The 18,091-nt window shown below is 33.5% G+C and overlaps 1 protein-coding gene across 1 annotated transcript in view; it reads right to left on the bottom strand.

The window, feature by feature from the left end:
• The window catches only part of LOC149784716 (membrane-bound glycerophospholipid O-acyltransferase 2-like), a 49,156-nt gene extending 31,291 nt beyond the window's left edge, over nt 1-17,865 (bottom strand). The window contains exons 1-4 of the mRNA XM_089932742.1: nt 17,739-17,865; nt 15,145-15,290; nt 10,395-10,565; nt 3,089-3,199 (exon numbers count right to left, since the gene is read on the bottom strand). Coding sequence (XP_089788868.1) covers nt 3,089-3,199; nt 10,395-10,565; nt 15,145-15,290; nt 17,739-17,828 — 518 coding nt within the window. The 5' untranslated portion in view covers nt 17,829-17,865. The remainder of the gene's footprint in view (nt 1-3,088; nt 3,200-10,394; nt 10,566-15,144; nt 15,291-17,738) is intronic.
• Between the last annotated feature and the right edge of the window lie 226 nt (nt 17,866-18,091).

The following is an 18,091-nucleotide window of genomic DNA, read 5'->3' on the forward strand; positions in this document are numbered from 1 at the left end:
ATATGAATGAAAATTAATGATGTTAATGACCTAAGTCTGATTATGCAAAAGGCTGTTTTCCTAAATTATGTGAACATTCTGAAACCTGTTTTAGTAAAAACAAACTGAGACCAGTCTGCTCTCCTTCTCATAAGTAAATACAAACTGAGACCAGTCTGCTCTTCTTCTCATAAGAAAGGTGGTGCTCACCAGATAATATGTACTTTTGAGAGAGTGACGTATGTTGTAAGGTGAAGTAGTTCGCATTTAAAACACACAGTGGAGAGAATGTTTGCATACCTCTGTGCTACATTAATGTAATGTGGATGATATTTCTTTTGGATATTGTACTTTTGGAAATTTTACATGATTTAAGCACAGTGCTAACTAAAATGACTGCTCCCTTGTGTTAAAAAAATCAGTCTGAATTAGTCTAAAGTACACTATACATAGCAGCTATTAAAATAGGGAAAATGAATTTTGCCAGACTAGACAATACCAGCTTCTGAAAGTGCAATGAATGATTTACCAAATATATAAAATGTAAAAAAAGTTATCGGCTCTTTTTTATACAATTTGCCTCTGAAGTTCAGGAAGTAAAAATGACCAAGTAGAGCTAGCACTTTTTTGAAAGGTGCACATTTGAAGTAAGGTCAAGCTGTATACTCTATAACCCATAGTACACCCATCAATCATAACCAAAATAACGGGAATTAAAGGTTCTTTGCCTTATACCTAAGATATACAAGGTCTTTTTAAATAGCCAGTATAACCAGTGAGGAAAACCGGGGAAATTCTTTTTCTTTAAAATCCTAACCCTTATGCAAAATGCGAAACTGTATAGCGCCATCTAAATACAAACTGAGACCAGTCTGCTCTCCTTCTCATAAGTAAATACAAACTGAGACCAGTCTGCTCTCCTTCTCATAAGTAAATATTAGTACAGAGGACTGAGAGTGAAGTGCGTACATGCCAACCCCATATAAGTCGAATTGTTGCTAATATAAATGGCAAAACAAGCATAATATGAGCATAAAATGCATAATCTATATACTACTATGTATTACTATTACTATATATTACCATTACTATGTATTACTATATATTACTATGTATTAGTATGTATTACTATTACTATGTATTACTATATATTGCTATGTATTAGCATGTATTACTATTACTATGTATTACTATATATTACTATGTATTACTATATATTACTATTACTATGTATTACTATATATTACTATGTATTACTATATATTACTATTACTATGTATTACTATATATTACTATGTATTACTATATATTACTATTACTATGTATTACTATTACTATATATTACTATACGTTACTATTACTAACATTAGTACCCCATACATTGTTGAGGTGACAACATCGTAGCTAATATATTACAGTCTATAATTACAGTACACCATACGAAAAAAGTACATTTAATTTTACTACTATCTGCAGGTCAAAAGACTTGGCAACAATGGACAAAATCCATCTGGATTAGAATTAGAAATACAAACACAAAACACACTGAGCAAATATTTACATTCAACACACACTTTAACTGGTCTACATTCAACATACACTTTAACTGGTCTACATTCAACACACACTTTAATTGGTCTACATTCAACACACACTTTAATTGGTCTACATTCAACACACACTTTAATTGGCCTACATTCAATACACACTTTAATTGGTCTACATGTCTAACATTTTTTGTCAAATGATCGAGAAGTGCATTAATTCTGTCCTCAATACACTGGCGGTATTGCATCACTCTTATTTTCTTCATAAAAAAAATTATAGCAGTGTTGATTTGTAATTTTTCTGTGACCAGACAAGTTTTAAAATTTGAAAAACATATCTGCTCAAAGATTTTCATCCACAAATCAACCCATAAAAGTTCATTTCGCTTAAAATTTAGTATCTAAGGTTTCAATGATTAAGAAAGTTGGAAAGATTGAGATATGTGCTTCAAATGCACCGAGAAAATATTGCAGAAACCACCAAAGGAAATTAGACTGGTTAGACTTTGCCAGTTCAATCATCATCATGACAATAAATGTATCAAAATTGATATCTTCAGTCAATAAAGTAACAAATTATGCAATACATGTTGACCAAGCACATGCTGTACAGTTTACAGTTTTTGTGCTCTCTCTAATAAAAATAACAGAAATTTTGTATCAGTCATCATTTTAAAGAATATAATTTTGTATCAGTCATCATTTTAAAGAATATAATTTTGTATCAGTCATCATTATAAAGAATATAATTTTGTATCAGTCATCACTATAAAGAATATAATTTTGTATCAGTCATCATTATAAAGAATATAATTTTGTATCAGTCATCATTTTAAAGAATATAATTTTGTATCAGTCATCATTTTAAATATTAATAACATAAACTAAGCTTTTCATCCGAATGATGCATAATTGAAAGTTTTCATCACTGACATCTGAGCATTTTTAATTCTTTTCTATACATAATTATCTATGTAACATTTTAAATACTGTACATGTAAAAAGACTGATGTACATGTGAAAACTTAACATTGATGTACTTATAAAAACTTAACATTGATGTACATGTAATAACTTAAGACTGATGTACATGTAATAACTTAAGACTGATGTACATGTAATAACTTACATGTAATAACTTAAGACTGATGTACATGTAATAACACTTATGTACATGTAATAACTTAAGACTGATGGACATGAACAAACTTAACACTGATGGACATATACAAACTTCACAATGATGTATGTGTATAAACTTACCACTGATGTACATGTAAAAGCATAACACTGATATACATGTAAGCACTTCACACAGATGAACATGTAAACACTTAACACTGATATATATGTAAAACTTGAACAGTGAAGCACATGATAAATTTTTAACACCAACGTCTGTAACGAGAAAATCACATTACCATTGAAAGAGTGAAAACTACATCATCCAACACTTTAATTATTACCTGAAACAAGGACAACACTAAACAAAGACAACACTAAACAAGGACAACACTAAACAAAGACAACACTAAACAAGAACAACACTGCACAAAACTTACTTAATCATCTGAGACTTCTGATCATCGGTTAACTTCTTTTCATCTCTGCTTGTTCCATCATAGAGTGCAAATGCTAGAGACGTCACCTTTTGTGTTGTTATCATTAGTGGCCTGGAAAAAAGGCATTCCATTATCATCAATGTGTGTAACAAAATGTTGTTTCCTCCAAATGGGATTCAATACTGAGATACTAGTGTGAATGCAACAAGTCTATTAAATAAACTCATGGACTACAACTCTTTGTTTTCTTTAGATGGTAAAATATAAAAAATCTAAGATTCTCTTGGGTTGTATATCATCATACAGTTTTTTTCAAGCAGTTCATATAAAAATACTTGTCTCATGAGGTGGAAATCGACAAACTCTCCGACTGCATCAAAATAATATCCTTCTGGCATAATTTGCATTTTGCAAAGCTCCCTGGTAAAGATCTTATAATCCAAACTTTATATTTTTCTTCATTTAGCTACCAAAGTTAAAAATCGGCAGCCAGCCATGTTGAAGAATATGATTCAAATTTAAACCACTGCTACATCCGGGTTTCGTACAATCGGAAGTTCAAAATGTATGACTGTGCAGTGGCCAGTTGTGGAAAAATTTCCACTCTGGCACAAATTTAGTGAGCGATTGTTTTTGTTTGTAGTTTTTTCCCTTTTTCTTTTTATTTAATTCTGTAAAAAGAAAACTATTTATTAATTCATTTTGGTTTCAAGAAAATCAAGGCTTTTAAAAGTACCCAGACAATATTTAGAATTTTCAAGGTGTTTTCAAGGTCCCCTACAAACCCTGTGACTATATTCAATTCAGCACACCTTGTACGTAATATTGGCCTTATCAGTTTATGGCATGGCATGCTTTTGTATTAAACTGAAAAGTCTAATTTGATTATGGCATGGCATGCTTTTGTATAAACTGAAATGGATATCTATCTGTCTATGGATATGAATGGATTATATATGGTTACTATGTGTAACAAAATGAGGTTTCCTCCGAATGGGGGTCAATACTGAGACACTAGCGTGAATGCAACAAGTCTATTAAATAAACTCATGGACTACAACTCTTTGTTCTCTAAGGACCAGTGTCTGTATACAGTGGTGAAATCTATAGGACTCATGGTACCAATTCAGTTCCCATAGTAAACCTATGCAAACACCATGATATTAAACATTCAATAACTTAAAATTTTTGAGTGCTCATGATCAAACCTATATATATCAGTACAGATAAAACCTGGATGTCAGCTTCTATTTTGAGGAAAGGATATGAGCTGCTGCATTTTCTGGACCTGCATGTGTTTGAAATATATGCTTTCAATTCTTCACCAAAGAGTCAGGTGTTAATTTTAGTAATGAGTGTTCCAAACTCAAGAATATTAAAGGACTGAAAGTCCATCAGTAAAACAATGTCTCTATATTTTTCATTTACAACTAGGATAAGCTCTCAAAAGATTCTTTCCCTAAAACATAACTTACATTATTAACAAATCCTGGTCAGCCAAACCCATATGTACAAAGGTTCACCCATTTCCAGGCTGGTTCCCATTTTTCCATATCATTAGTACCGTGTGTCCTCTAAGACTGACAGTAAATAATCCAATTCCATCATTTTTATGCAACAATTAGCAATACAGTTAGTAATAAAAATGACATAGTAGAATAAGGATGGATACAACACATCAGCACAACAGTAGCTATGCAGTGTCAACATAATGTTATATTCCAGATATTTAAATATGAATCCCAAAACAATTTTAGTTTTTAAAAAAAATTACGTACAAGAAGATAAAATATAAAATGTAACAATGTTAAAAATATGTTAACATGTATATAAAATAACAAAAAAGGAAATGCATAAATTTATAAAAAATAATTAAAAGTTGTTACAAAATAACCAAATCTCTCAAAATCTAAGATTCTCTTGCGTTGTACATCATCACACAGTTTTTTTTCTCAAGCAGTTCATATCAAAATACTTTGTCTGACGAGGTGGAAATCAACAGAATGTGTTCTGCTGTCTGTGGACACTGGCAAGGTACACATTCTGACTTAGATTTACCCTTCAGGAGGTATACGTGAGTCAGGGGTACGAGTGTCCAATATGTGAATGGCACAATACCACCTCATCTCTGCAGTCTGTTTGATACAAAGGAGGCCACTCTCCAATAGTGGGCTTGATTGTCTTAAGTTTCTTTAGGGAGTTTTCATGCCTCATATCAACACCATGAAATATCAAATTTAAAAATAACTCATAGTTTTTTACATTTTCTTTCCAAACGAAATTCCTAGTACACTGCAATTAACGATATGTAAGGAAATTTTGATCAATGAAAATGTCACGTCGAGTGGACGCAGTACTTTAATAAATAAATACAAATTAAATAATTTTTTATCAATTAAAATTTGTGTTCTAGTTCCATCTTTCAGTCCCTTTTAAGTGTAATCATCATAAGTGCAATGTGTCCTTTTGTAATTAAACGTAAAATGCATCAATCTACCGTACCAGCTATGTCCATGAGCATTTCTCTGGGAACCTAATTAAGTGCTGACCGTGTTTTGATAACTGACTTGCGGAAGTATTTGTTGTATTGTTACACTGAATTAAAAGCTGGCCTCCTTTATATTATCATGTTAATTATGTCTTTTGAATAAAAAAAAAGGAGGTGGAATAAAATAATAGTTAAAAGGCACAAAAATCGGACTAACTTAAAATCTAGCAGCCTTGGTCGTATGTTGGGTGAACTCACTTCGTTTGATCAATCAAACACTGTAACAAACGTTAGTGTGTATGCAACAGAAACTACCTTAAATTAACCGACTCTTTCATAACTGTGATCAAAGATAACAAGGCAGCAAAGCAAAAAGAATACTTCGTAAAAAAAAAAGGAGCTTGATTTCACAGACACGGACAATTGTGGGCAAGCGCTTTTCAGAGAATTCTTGAACTGTTATTTAGAGATATCCTCAGGGATGATAAGAAATTTCATTATTACTTCCAATGAAATCATGACATTAACATTGTACTAACTGAACAATAAAAAATTGAGTTTTGACGTAGACTGGTACGAAATAAATGTCGTGTGTTTTTTTAAAAAAAAAAGGAATCTTGTTTGGTAGTGTATCAACAGTTAGTCTAGTTCCCAAATTGTGGACTACTGATTTGGCAAGATACTATTAAACACCACTACGGGAACCAGGCTCATAAAAAAAACCAAAAAGCAGTGATGTAATACACAGATTTTTTGTGTACACGTGATGGTTGTTCAAACCATTTGGAACGATCTTTCATATGTTGAATATTTTGAGAGAAAAAAAATGTTATTTAAACAGAATAACGAACAACTTCATTAGAAAAAGCGCATTATTAAAAATTATTATCGACGTGATTGTAAAATAAGGATTCAATCATTAAACAGCCCAGTTCCCTAATGCTGCCCCCCCCCATGGTTTTCTCGATGTCAAAGCGATTTTTTTTTAATTTTTGGAGGTCCCTCGGTAACTCGCGCTTTGCTTATAGTGCGGTCTATCTTTGTGGACCCCGTTGTGCACGAGTTATCAAGGGAGAGGTGTATGATGAATATCCTGATTTATATAATACATGGAATCTTCCATCAGGAATGGGCGAGTTCAAGGCAGCTTTGGCTGCTTTTCATGCCCTTTATTACCCTTTCTGCTAATGCGACCAGATAGCCAACATACTTGTAATGGATTGTATGAGATCATCATATTTCTATAATATCTGGAATATATTTTTCATAATGGAGGCCATAATTGGTAATAGATTGGCTTAATTTGCACAAATTTGCCTTCATGCCTGGATACTTTCTGCAACATTATTATTTGACTATATTCTATTCAGTATGCCTTGTAAGTAATAGTGGCCTTATCTGATGATTGCATGGCATGCTTTTGTATAAACTTGAAAGGACTTATCTGATTATGGCATGGCATGCTTTTGTACAAACTGAAAGGCCTTATCTGATTATGGCATGGCAGGCTTTGTATAAAACTGAAAGGCCTTTTCTGATTATGGCATGTCATGCCTTTCTATAAAATTGAAAGGCCTCATCTCATTATGGCATGGCAGGCTTTGTATAAAATTGAAAGACCTTACATGATTGTGGCATGGCATGATTTTGTATAAATTGAAAGGCCTTATATGTTTACGGCATGGCATGCTTTTGTATAAATTGAAAGGCCTTATCTGTTTACAGCATGGCATGCTTTTGTATAAATTGAAATGGATATGTATCTGTCTATGGATATGTATGGATTATGTATGGATATGAATAGTGACAGAAATCAATCAGAATTTCATAATCAATAATCAGTTCCACTTAACCAACTGATAACTGATTATAATAGGTTACTAATAGCAAATTTAAATATTTGTCTGTTATACAGTTAAATCTTTGCTCAAGAGTTCAAAATGTTAATAAATGTACAATAATAATCACTTTTAATGACATGCTTTCTGTAACCTCATAAAAACAGTACATTTGTATACTGTGTTGTGTTATTTTTGTTTTACAACTTTGCTAAATGAAAGCAACTTTGTATGACTAATCAGTCTTATGTAACTGAAATAATGTTACAATGCCCCAAATCCTTTCATCTAAAACTTAAAGAATAGAAGGACAAGGTTTTATTGTTTGTCTTTATTTATACATGCTACAAAGAATTTTACATTTAAACTGAAACAAATCATCAAAATATGTTTAAATTTATTAACTCAACAATTTAACAGCTTCATCACGTAGTCACAACTATATGTTCCTGATTGTGAAAGATTCCACCTACTGAATATGGTATGGTTTTATATTTTAAGCTGTGACTAAATAATTCAGATCAACTTTAATGGATTGGATGCCCTATTTAGTGTACCATCTACACAGGACTTTTACTAACCTTTGCGTTTTGCATGAAATTAAAAAGGAGTAGTCTCCCTTTATGCACAATTGATTATGGAGTTTCACAATGGATATGTATATGTATGTATGGATACGTATTCATGGGGACATATAAGGATATGAGTCTTTGTATATGTATATTTATGATTATATATATATATATATATATATATATATATATATATATATATATATATATATATATGCATGTATGTGCATGAATATGTGTATATGCATGTATGTGCATGAATATGTAAAGAATATGTGTATGGTTATGTATATGTATGCAAGGATGGCACTGGGTTTAAAAAAGTTCTCCCCACAAAAATTGCCAACCTCAATATTTTGTCGCCAATGTTAAAAGATTTTCGCCACTTTCATAATACAGTTCGATCTGTTTATCTCAACATCCTCGGGTAATAGTGTCGACATAAGCGAATGTTTAGATAAGTCAGAGGGGGCTAAAATAAATTGAAAAACTGCATACAAGTGAAATTTTAAGAGATGATCTGTCATCAGTGATAAGGATTTATGCACATATTTTTTTTGGAAATTTCGATTTAATAAAATCAACTAGTCTGAAATGCACTTGTATATTGACAAATTCTATTTGTGTAGTACACTACACAACCTGCTAAGTAGTATACATGCCTATGAAAAGTCCATGAATTCAAGTATTCGATCAGATTTTAGAAAATTCAAGTATCAGTCAAATCCAATTAGAAAACACAACTACAACACCTATATAAAAAATGGTAGTCCTCGTTTGATCTATATCCCATTGTCAACAAGCACATTTCCGAAACAATTCACTCTGATATTCATTATCCTAGTAGCACATGGCTGTATAGCTGTTTATATGCTACATGTACATGTACTTAAATTGGTCTTGATTTTGGTCAGCCAGAGACAACTACCATTATGCCGAGGCTACCAAGGGGATGAGGCTATTCATAAGGAAATGCAAACATGTTAACAAAGTAAAAAGTTAAACATTCTTACAGGATGTCCCACCATTTAACTTGAAGGCCAGATATCTGTTGTTTCAAAATATTGGAACTTTAATTTGGGTTTTAAACTGCCATTGGTAGCGATCGTAAGCATTAACTTTTTGCTGCAAACAGGAAACTTTCACAGCACAATAAATATGTTCCAATGCTTTTATTTAAATTTATTGCCAACTTTCTTTGACCAAAGATCTTTGGCTTGCTTTGATGAAGGTTCATGTGTTATTGAAGGCGCCGCTAAAGGCATCCTCTGAAGGACCAAACAAGTGCCTGTTTGTTATTGCTCAGGCGAAATCAAATAATTGTAAACACTGAAAGAGACAGAATTTTTTTCTTCATTTGTTTAGTATATATAAAGAATGATCAATGCTTCAAAGGTAATCAATTTTCTTTGAAGTTTCAGCAAAATTATTTTTCCTGGCACATTTCTTAAAAAGGACAAAAACTGCCACTGTCTGCTAGAATTTTAGTCATTCTCATTCCTGATTTCAGAGGTAGTCAATTATAGCTAGTCAGGTAGCATAACTGTTTGGGTTATATTAGAGCACAGAGTACTAAGGCCAGACATCAGCATAAGCTGATTATGACCTATCATTGCCATGCTAGGGTGGTTTGTCAATATGAACAAAAGATTTGTTTATGCAACAATAAATTCCAGTACAATTTTTCTGTCACGGTACCCCTGAATTACTGAACTCCAAACTCAAGACTGTATATACAATTTTTAACAGCCAAAAATGCTGTCACTAAAAAGATCACAAGAGGGTATATTTTGTCAGCAATAAGGAAAACAAATCGCAATTTGCGACAATGGCAAAGCACAGCACAATCCCTGTGTGTGTTTGTGTGTGTGTGTGTGTGTGTGTGTGTACACACATATTGGGATTTACAAATTTTCTGATCTGGGCAAGCTGATTTGAAATTTTTTAACTTGCCCTTGGGAAAAATGAGCTTCCCCCAATATGGTCAGGTAAAAAATGGTTTCAAAATGGCAATTTTTGAGAGAGAGATAGAGAGAGAGAGAATCATGTTCAGCCATGGGTACTCATTAATCAATGATAATTGAAACTTTCATGCACATATAGCTGCATCATACTTACTGTTTGGTAAATCAGGTCCATTTTTTAGGCTAGAAACTTTGTCAAGTTTCCAACTCTGGCCTAAATAATACAGCAGACATCAACTACATCAAGAACAATGAAAGCTAAACCCTTTGTAAGTTATACTCACAAGTGAGAGATCTGTGAACACTGATAATCACTTTGAAATCACCAACATCCTGCAAAATATCTGACAAGCTAAATTTTAGACGGAACACCTTTTTTTTAATTAATTTAAATGTTTTTAAAGCAGTATTTACTTATCAATCTCCTTAAAAATATTCTGTTACCCTGTTATGTCCAGAGTATATCCTCCATAGTCGTAAATCATTCTGTAAATATGGCAGACTGACAGATAGGCAATGGCTACGATGCATACAAATGTAGGCATCCACTTGGCTGGACCAAACAGCAAAATAAGGTAGCATATCCCACACTGTACAATCACATGCAGAATATGGCTGAAATATAAATGAAACTAGCTTTGTCTTGTAAAACATGTGTGTACCTACTGGTAAGTCATAATATTAAAAATCTTCAGAAAATTTTAAAAACTGATATAAAGATGTGAAAATCTAACAAGGTTGTCTCAAAATATATATAAACAGTGAGACCAAATTTTATCTGTTTACTTCAAATTTTATCTGTCTACTTAATGTTATCAAAGATTTTGTCAAAAAGTCTGAAAACAAAAATACACAACATTTGTGTTTTTAAAACAATTTGCTCACACAGTTAGCAAATCTAATTAAATCATCTACATGGAAAATAGAAATCTAACTATATCATCCACACAGAAATACAAATCTAATTAGACTGCCTACATGTAAATACAAATCTGCTTCGATCATACACACAGAAAGACAAATATGCCTACTAGAATATAGCTATGCAGTTTGTTAAGAATAAAAATGTTGGTGCATTAAGCAATGGTAGATTAGGATCTATGATCAGAGGTCTCGCTAGGATTTTACAACTAGGAGTCCAGGACTCCCATTTTGGTAAAAATAAGAGTCCCTCCGTCAAAAGTTGCAGTCCCTTCTTTCCTACAGAATAAACATAGACGTTAGTGCATCTATTTTTAGACGGAGAGGTTTTCGTAATGTAATCACTCACTATAATATAGCTTCATTACAACAGTCCATTGACAGGATTGCACATTTATGGTTTATTTATTTGTATACATACTTGTAGTAATTTTAGGCAAATAAATAGTACCTGATTTGCTGTTTTTTCCCGTATTTTCGCAAAAATGTGTCAAGTCAGAAAACAGCTTAGACCTTAAAGTGAATCTCGCGAATTCCACAACATGGCATTGTCCCATACATTTCTGACCTACATAATTTGCATTGCAAAGTTAAATCTTTAATAAAATAATACCTAGGCTTTGGTTTCAATGATTTGTATATTTTTTCTGAATATATTTGCCCGATGATTTAAGAAAACAATCTAATAAACTGGTACATCCCAGACTTAATGAAGTCTGCCATTATTTCCCGTTAGGCCTACTGGTTCACTTACAGTTTCAAACTAATTTTATGACAAAATAGTATATAAGAGGCAGGTAATATATATCCAGATCACCGAGTCTGATCTTAAAACACAAGTCTGTATGTTTTATCATCAAATGATAGCATGCAGGAAATTGATATTTGCTACCTTACTTGGAAAAGGGTTAATGGTCAGTCAGTTATCAAAACATCAGTTATCAAAACATAATGCTTGTGAATGGGCAAGTTTGTTTGTCAACGTAATTGATATAAAAACTTGGCCTAGCTACTGACGCCTTGATGAATACATTTTGCTACAACACTAGAACTAACCAGGCTAAGGTGAGGGGCATTACAAAAATATGGTATAGTCAGTCAATGAACCTGTCGAAGTTTACATTTTTAGGCGACTTGTCACCCACTTATGAATGACATTTTGTCTAAGTCTCAACATGGCTTGATTCTGAGGTCATGTACACTGCTTATTCCGCTACATTCGGAAATGAACACAATAATGAAAGCTAAAGGTGTTTATTTGATGAACTTATATAAATGACCACATGTACATCTCTGGGTCTTACCGCCTCTGAATTCAACCACTGTAAATATCAGTACATTTTCCCACCTGGCCACCAGTCAAAGCCTTGGAACTTGCCGCCCAGCTATTGCATCATGTTCTTTTTTATGTACCCTTATAAAATGGCAACACGTCTGTATCAAGGGGTCTTTCAGTCACTAAATTCTGTCATCGTAAATATCAGCACAGCTAATTTATCAACACATTTTCCCACAAAGCAGGTGGCTGAAGCAGGGCTGGCAAGTCTTTGAAGTCTGCACCTATTACATGCATAAGAGGACTCCCAACTCAGTGATTTTCTACGTCCCAGATAAAAAATTGGCATCCAAATATGTGTAATTAAGTATTTCTGAGATCTCTGATGATGTTTGCAGCAACAGGAATATACCATACTCTCTTGTAATGTAAATGCAATGTTTTTCATAAAGTGCCAATTTTCATGGATATTGTTGTTGCTTCAAACATGAATTTGAAAAGATCCAATGAACATAGACTGTTCCAGTGGCCTAGTGGTTAGAGTGTCCACCGCGGATGTGGGAGGTCGTGGATTCGAACCTCAGTGGAGTCATACCAAAGACTTATAAAATGGTACTAACAGCTGCCTCGTTAAGCGCTCAGCATTAAGAGGTTGGTGTTATGACTGGTGTCAGGATAATGTGACTGGGTGGGACAGCATGCCACATGTCTGCAGCATGATGCCCCACTGCTAGACATCACTATAAACTGTCACACTGCAGACATTATAGCGATATGACTGAAAAATTGTTAATGCTAAGTTAAAAATCCAAATCACACACACACACGCAATGAACAGTGATCTTCCAGTAGAAACTAGAGTACTTAACCAACCAACCTGTGGAAACAGTAGTAATGCTTCAACTATCCACCAATGGAAACAATAGCACATCTTCACCAATCTACCTGTGGAAACAATAGCACCCGTTCACCAATCCACCAGTATAAACAATAGCACCCGTTCACCAATCCACCAGTATAAACAATAGCACCCCTTCACCAACCCACCAGTACAAACAATAGCACCCCTTCACCAACCCACCAGTATAAACAATAGCACCCCTTCACCAATCCACCAGTATAAACAATAGCACCCCTTCACTGATCCACCAGTGGAAACTATAGTACATGTACTCATTAAACAATTCACAAATTTAAATGTAATTGTAATCTTACGAAGCCAGTGATGACTTATAAATAAATTAAAACTATTTGACACAGATAGAAATCAGAATACAATGAAGACATATGATGGATGGATGCATGCTTGGATGGATAGACAAAACCCCAAAGGATGACAGATGGACATGGGCAATCACACTGTTCAAGCTGTTAAGTGCAAATTTAACAAGCCAATTGTTTGTAGTAAATAGTCAACTGTATACAATACATATGAATTACCTAAATCTGGTTTTCCATGTTTGAAAGTGTTAAAGGGAGAGTACTACTGCTTTTGTATCTTCTGTCAATGAATGTGTAATTTTATGAATGAATACAACATCAATAATTTAATATAGTTTAAATTATAACAACTGTAAAAAGTGTAAAAATATAATGAATGCGCATATCTCATCAAATTTTATTTGTTATCATTTTGATTAAATTAAGATTGTATTCATGTACATGAAACCACCATCACATCAATGACGAGTGTTATTCTGTATCTGTCTCAACAAGAATAATGTCATGGCATGTATGTGTTGGACTGTCTGTGGCAGAAATAAAATCTGGATATTCGTGCGAAACAACATTCAACTGGAAATTTAGTGGCAGCTGAACACAATTTTCAGATCCATTCATGAAAGCATTAACATTTCATTCTATTTTCATTCATCATTCATTTTTCTTTCTTACACTTTTTTCCCTCTCCATCTTTTTAAAAATGCATTCATTTTGTTTGCATTACATGTACATTTCATTTGTGTTCATTCTCCATGTACATTCCATTTGCATTTATTATGCACGTACATTTCATTTGTGTTTAAAATGTATGTACATTAAATGTACATTTAATTTGTATTCATTCTACATTCCATTTTGTATGGACCATTCCATTTTGAGATACTGAACTACTAAGAGTCTCTGAGTCTGTACAAAGGATGGAAAATAACTTTACAAAGAATGGAAAATAACATTACAAAGGATGGAAAACTACTTTACAATTAAAAATGTACACTTAATAATCTATTTATTCTTGATAAACATCTTGTGGAATTATTCAAATTTAAGGAAATCCACCATTTTCTTCCAAGATATACCAAGACTAATCACAGACAAATACAGGACATTATGACTTGTGTAACCTTTACTGCATGCTGAACATTTAGGAAAAATTCAAAAGTCAAAAACAAGCAATACAAAATTATTTAGAAATCTTAATTTCAGTAAATTTGAGATGTAAAGTGAAAACAGCCCTGGATGGTTGTAAGACATTCATCCATATTTATAACAAGGTTGGCCCTAGATGGTTGTAAGACAGTCATCCATATTTATAACAAGACTGGCCCTAGATGGTTGTAAGACAGTCATCCGTATTTATAACAAGACTGGCCCTGGATGGTGGTAAGACAGTCATCCATATTTATAACAAGACTGGCCCTGGATGGTGGTAAGACAGTCATCCATATTTCTAACAAGACTGGCCCTGGATGGTGGTAAGACAGTCATCCATATTTCTAACAAGACTGGCCCAAGAATCCAGTGATCTGACTGGATTTAACTTAAATCTGGATTAAAAATGACCAATCATATGTCTTAAGTACTGACTAAACTTTAAGTCTCAGAATGGAAACATTGGAGGCTGCTTGCTGGTGAATGAGGGGACAATAAAAGCAGGAAGGGTGGGGTAATGGTGGTAGCAGACAGAATGGATGCCATAATGTATATCTTGTGAGTCATTCTTAAGGCATATACTATGAGGGAAAACACAACACAAGCAAAGTTACTACAAGTTCTTACTATTTAAAACAGAAGTAGGCCATGGCAAATCCCACCACAAGCTCCACGGCATGACGTACTTTTGGATTAGTCGTCCTTGGGTCAAGTAGTTTTCTAAATGGTATGGAGATGGCAATTCCAAACAATTGACATGCTAAAAAGTTTACCTGAAGAATAAAGGTGATAAAGAAATAATGTTACAAATATAATTGTATAACATAAGTACCACTTATTAAATAATATTTTCAAGATCTGGAATGGAATTGATGAAATACATTCATACAAACTCAGTGAATATAGTGTCTCACCTGCAAAATCAGTGAATACAGTGTCTCATACAAAATCAGTGAATACAGTCTCACCTGCAAAATCAATGAATATAGTGCAGGGCTGAGCAAATCCCATAGCCTGATGTCCCGGACTAGTAATTTTTGAAGTCAGACAAGTAACGTTTTCCAAGTTGCTAGTCCAGGAGAGGTGCTTTTTAAAAAAGTCGGGCTAGTCCTTATTTTCGTGCTTTAATCACTATATCTACCTTTATTTGGCCAATCATGCCCTCCGGGCGTACTGAATACTTGATTCTACCCCTCTTCATGTATGCATTTACATCCTGTTACTGCTTGACTGCATATTGGGCTAAGCGACCAAATTATTGGCAAATCAAAACATGTCAAACAAAAGAAAGCCAGTATGATCAATTAGCAGTGTTGTAAGCGGTTTTGTTGCAATGAATTTACTCAATCTTGATCATAATGAGCGGCTCACTATGATTTTAATCCAGCGAGTCAGTGTAATTAAATTAATGAAAGGTACTTTACCGACATCAGTGTTGTTTTCCTTTATGACCTGATTAAATGACAGTAATGATTCTTTAATTAATAACTGATTATACAGATGATTAACTTCCACGTGCGATATTGTGTTTGAAGCAAAACAATTGTGCTAATTAATGAGCTGTTTCAGTTCGTATTTAAAAGAGAAAATTGATGTTATGATCACTTTAGAAGTAGGTGTCAAGCAAGCTGATAGTTACTCTATGGATAAGATGAGTTTACTAAATTATTTTCACAAGGAAGGTACTAACGGCGATTAGGAGAAGGTAAATTTGTTTGAAAATGGAGGGATAAAACGTAACACAGATACCGAGTGTGCGGTAGCTATTTCTGAGTGCGAACGAGGATTTAGTTCAATGAACTAAATCAAGACTTCTTTAAGGAATTCCTTAAACCAAAAATGTTTACAAATGCTAATGAACATTTCTGCAAATGGACCAGAGCTTGAGGACTTTAACCCAGACACAGCTATCAACTGCTGGCTTTGTGCTGATGCCGGTGGCAGACATATACATGGACATATTTTCAAATCCATCAGCTAAAACATATATACATGAACCTGAAGAAGCCAAATGTATAACAACCAATGTCTTTGAAAAATTAAATTCTTTTAAGAAATAATTATGTTGTATATTATTTTTTTTTTTTTTCTTTCTGTGGATTAAGTACATACATCTCATCAAATCTCGGCAAGTGATTACCATTTTGGGACCAGTGAAAAGTAAGGTGGGACTAGTGAAGAGTAAGGTGGGACTAGTCAAGAGAAAGGTGGGACTAGTGAATTTTCTGAAACCACTTGTTTGGACTAGTGGTTAAAAAATATATTTGCTCAGCCCTGTAGTGTCCCACCTTCAAAATCAGTGAATACAGTTTCTCACCTGCAAAATCATTGAATAGTGTCTCACCTGAAAAATTAGAGAATACAGTCTCACCTGCAAAATCAATGAATATAGTGTCCCCACCTTTAAAATCAGTGAATACAGTTTCTCACCTGCAAAATCACTGAATAGTGTCTCACCTGCAAAATCAATGAATAGTGTCTCACCTGCAAAATCATTGAATAGTGTCTCACCTGCAAAATCATTGAATAGTGTCTCACCTGAAAAATCAGTAAATCCAGTATCTCAACTACAGCAATGTTTGTTAGCATCACCACCATTTCTGACTTTCAGAAACTTTTGTGCAAAACTATACCATTGTAAACTACATCATTGCTTAAAAGAATAACATTGCTGACAACACCAGTTAACAATGTTATTGCCTATAAATAAATAACACTGCAGACAGCACCATTGTTTAGAAATAAGTGACTCCCATATCTCACCATGCTCATGTAAGTAAGACAAAAACCAAATACACATTCTAATTTCTACATCCTACCACATACATATACGCTTTGATCCTTAACACAGACATGATAGAGGTTAAATAATAATATTGGTCATATTACTTACTGAAGATTATTTTCATTAGTTGTAATACTAAATACAGTCAGACTGGTGCACAGGCCATGTTTCAATATAAACCTTTGGAGAAATCAGAGATGTGGACAACTTTTCAATGTGTTGCTTTAGAATAACTAATCCTACTGCTAATTATACATCACCCTATTGGAAATTAAATATTTCAGATGTATATAATCCGAAATTGGAGGGGAACCGGTGTCGGATCTTTTTTTGCACTGAAAACTGGTCTTTGTCTGTCAACGAAAATATGTATCTATCAAAGACATGTATAATTTTACTGCAGTTTAAAACCAAATCAAATAAATGTTCAATTTACCTGGTCGATGGGCAAACCCGTAATGTCCGAGAGTGGATTTAGCAAGCAAGAACCTGCATAAAAAGCTCCTTGCCGTTCTTTATTGGACATGACCGCGAACAGGACAATAAATAATTACAAGGATAAGGACCTTTGATAATTATGTTTGGAGTTACCGTTCTTGATGGCTATAAGTTTACTATCACCGAGTTCCGGCACCTTGACTACGAATCCGTATGAGAATCGATTTATTAATATTTTGTTTCGTTAGGGAGAAAGTAAACACTTGTATTTGAAAAGTAAATAACGGAGCAATAATGGCTCTTAAAGAGAATTGATCTTGCAAATAAGGGAAATAGTGGATGTATTTGTTT

This window comes from Sinohyriopsis cumingii, chromosome 14 (assembly GCF_028554795.1).
Source record: "Sinohyriopsis cumingii isolate HCF-2022 chromosome 14, ASM2855479v2, whole genome shotgun sequence".
In the NCBI taxonomy this organism is placed as follows: domain Eukaryota; kingdom Metazoa; phylum Mollusca; class Bivalvia; order Unionida; family Unionidae; genus Sinohyriopsis; species Sinohyriopsis cumingii.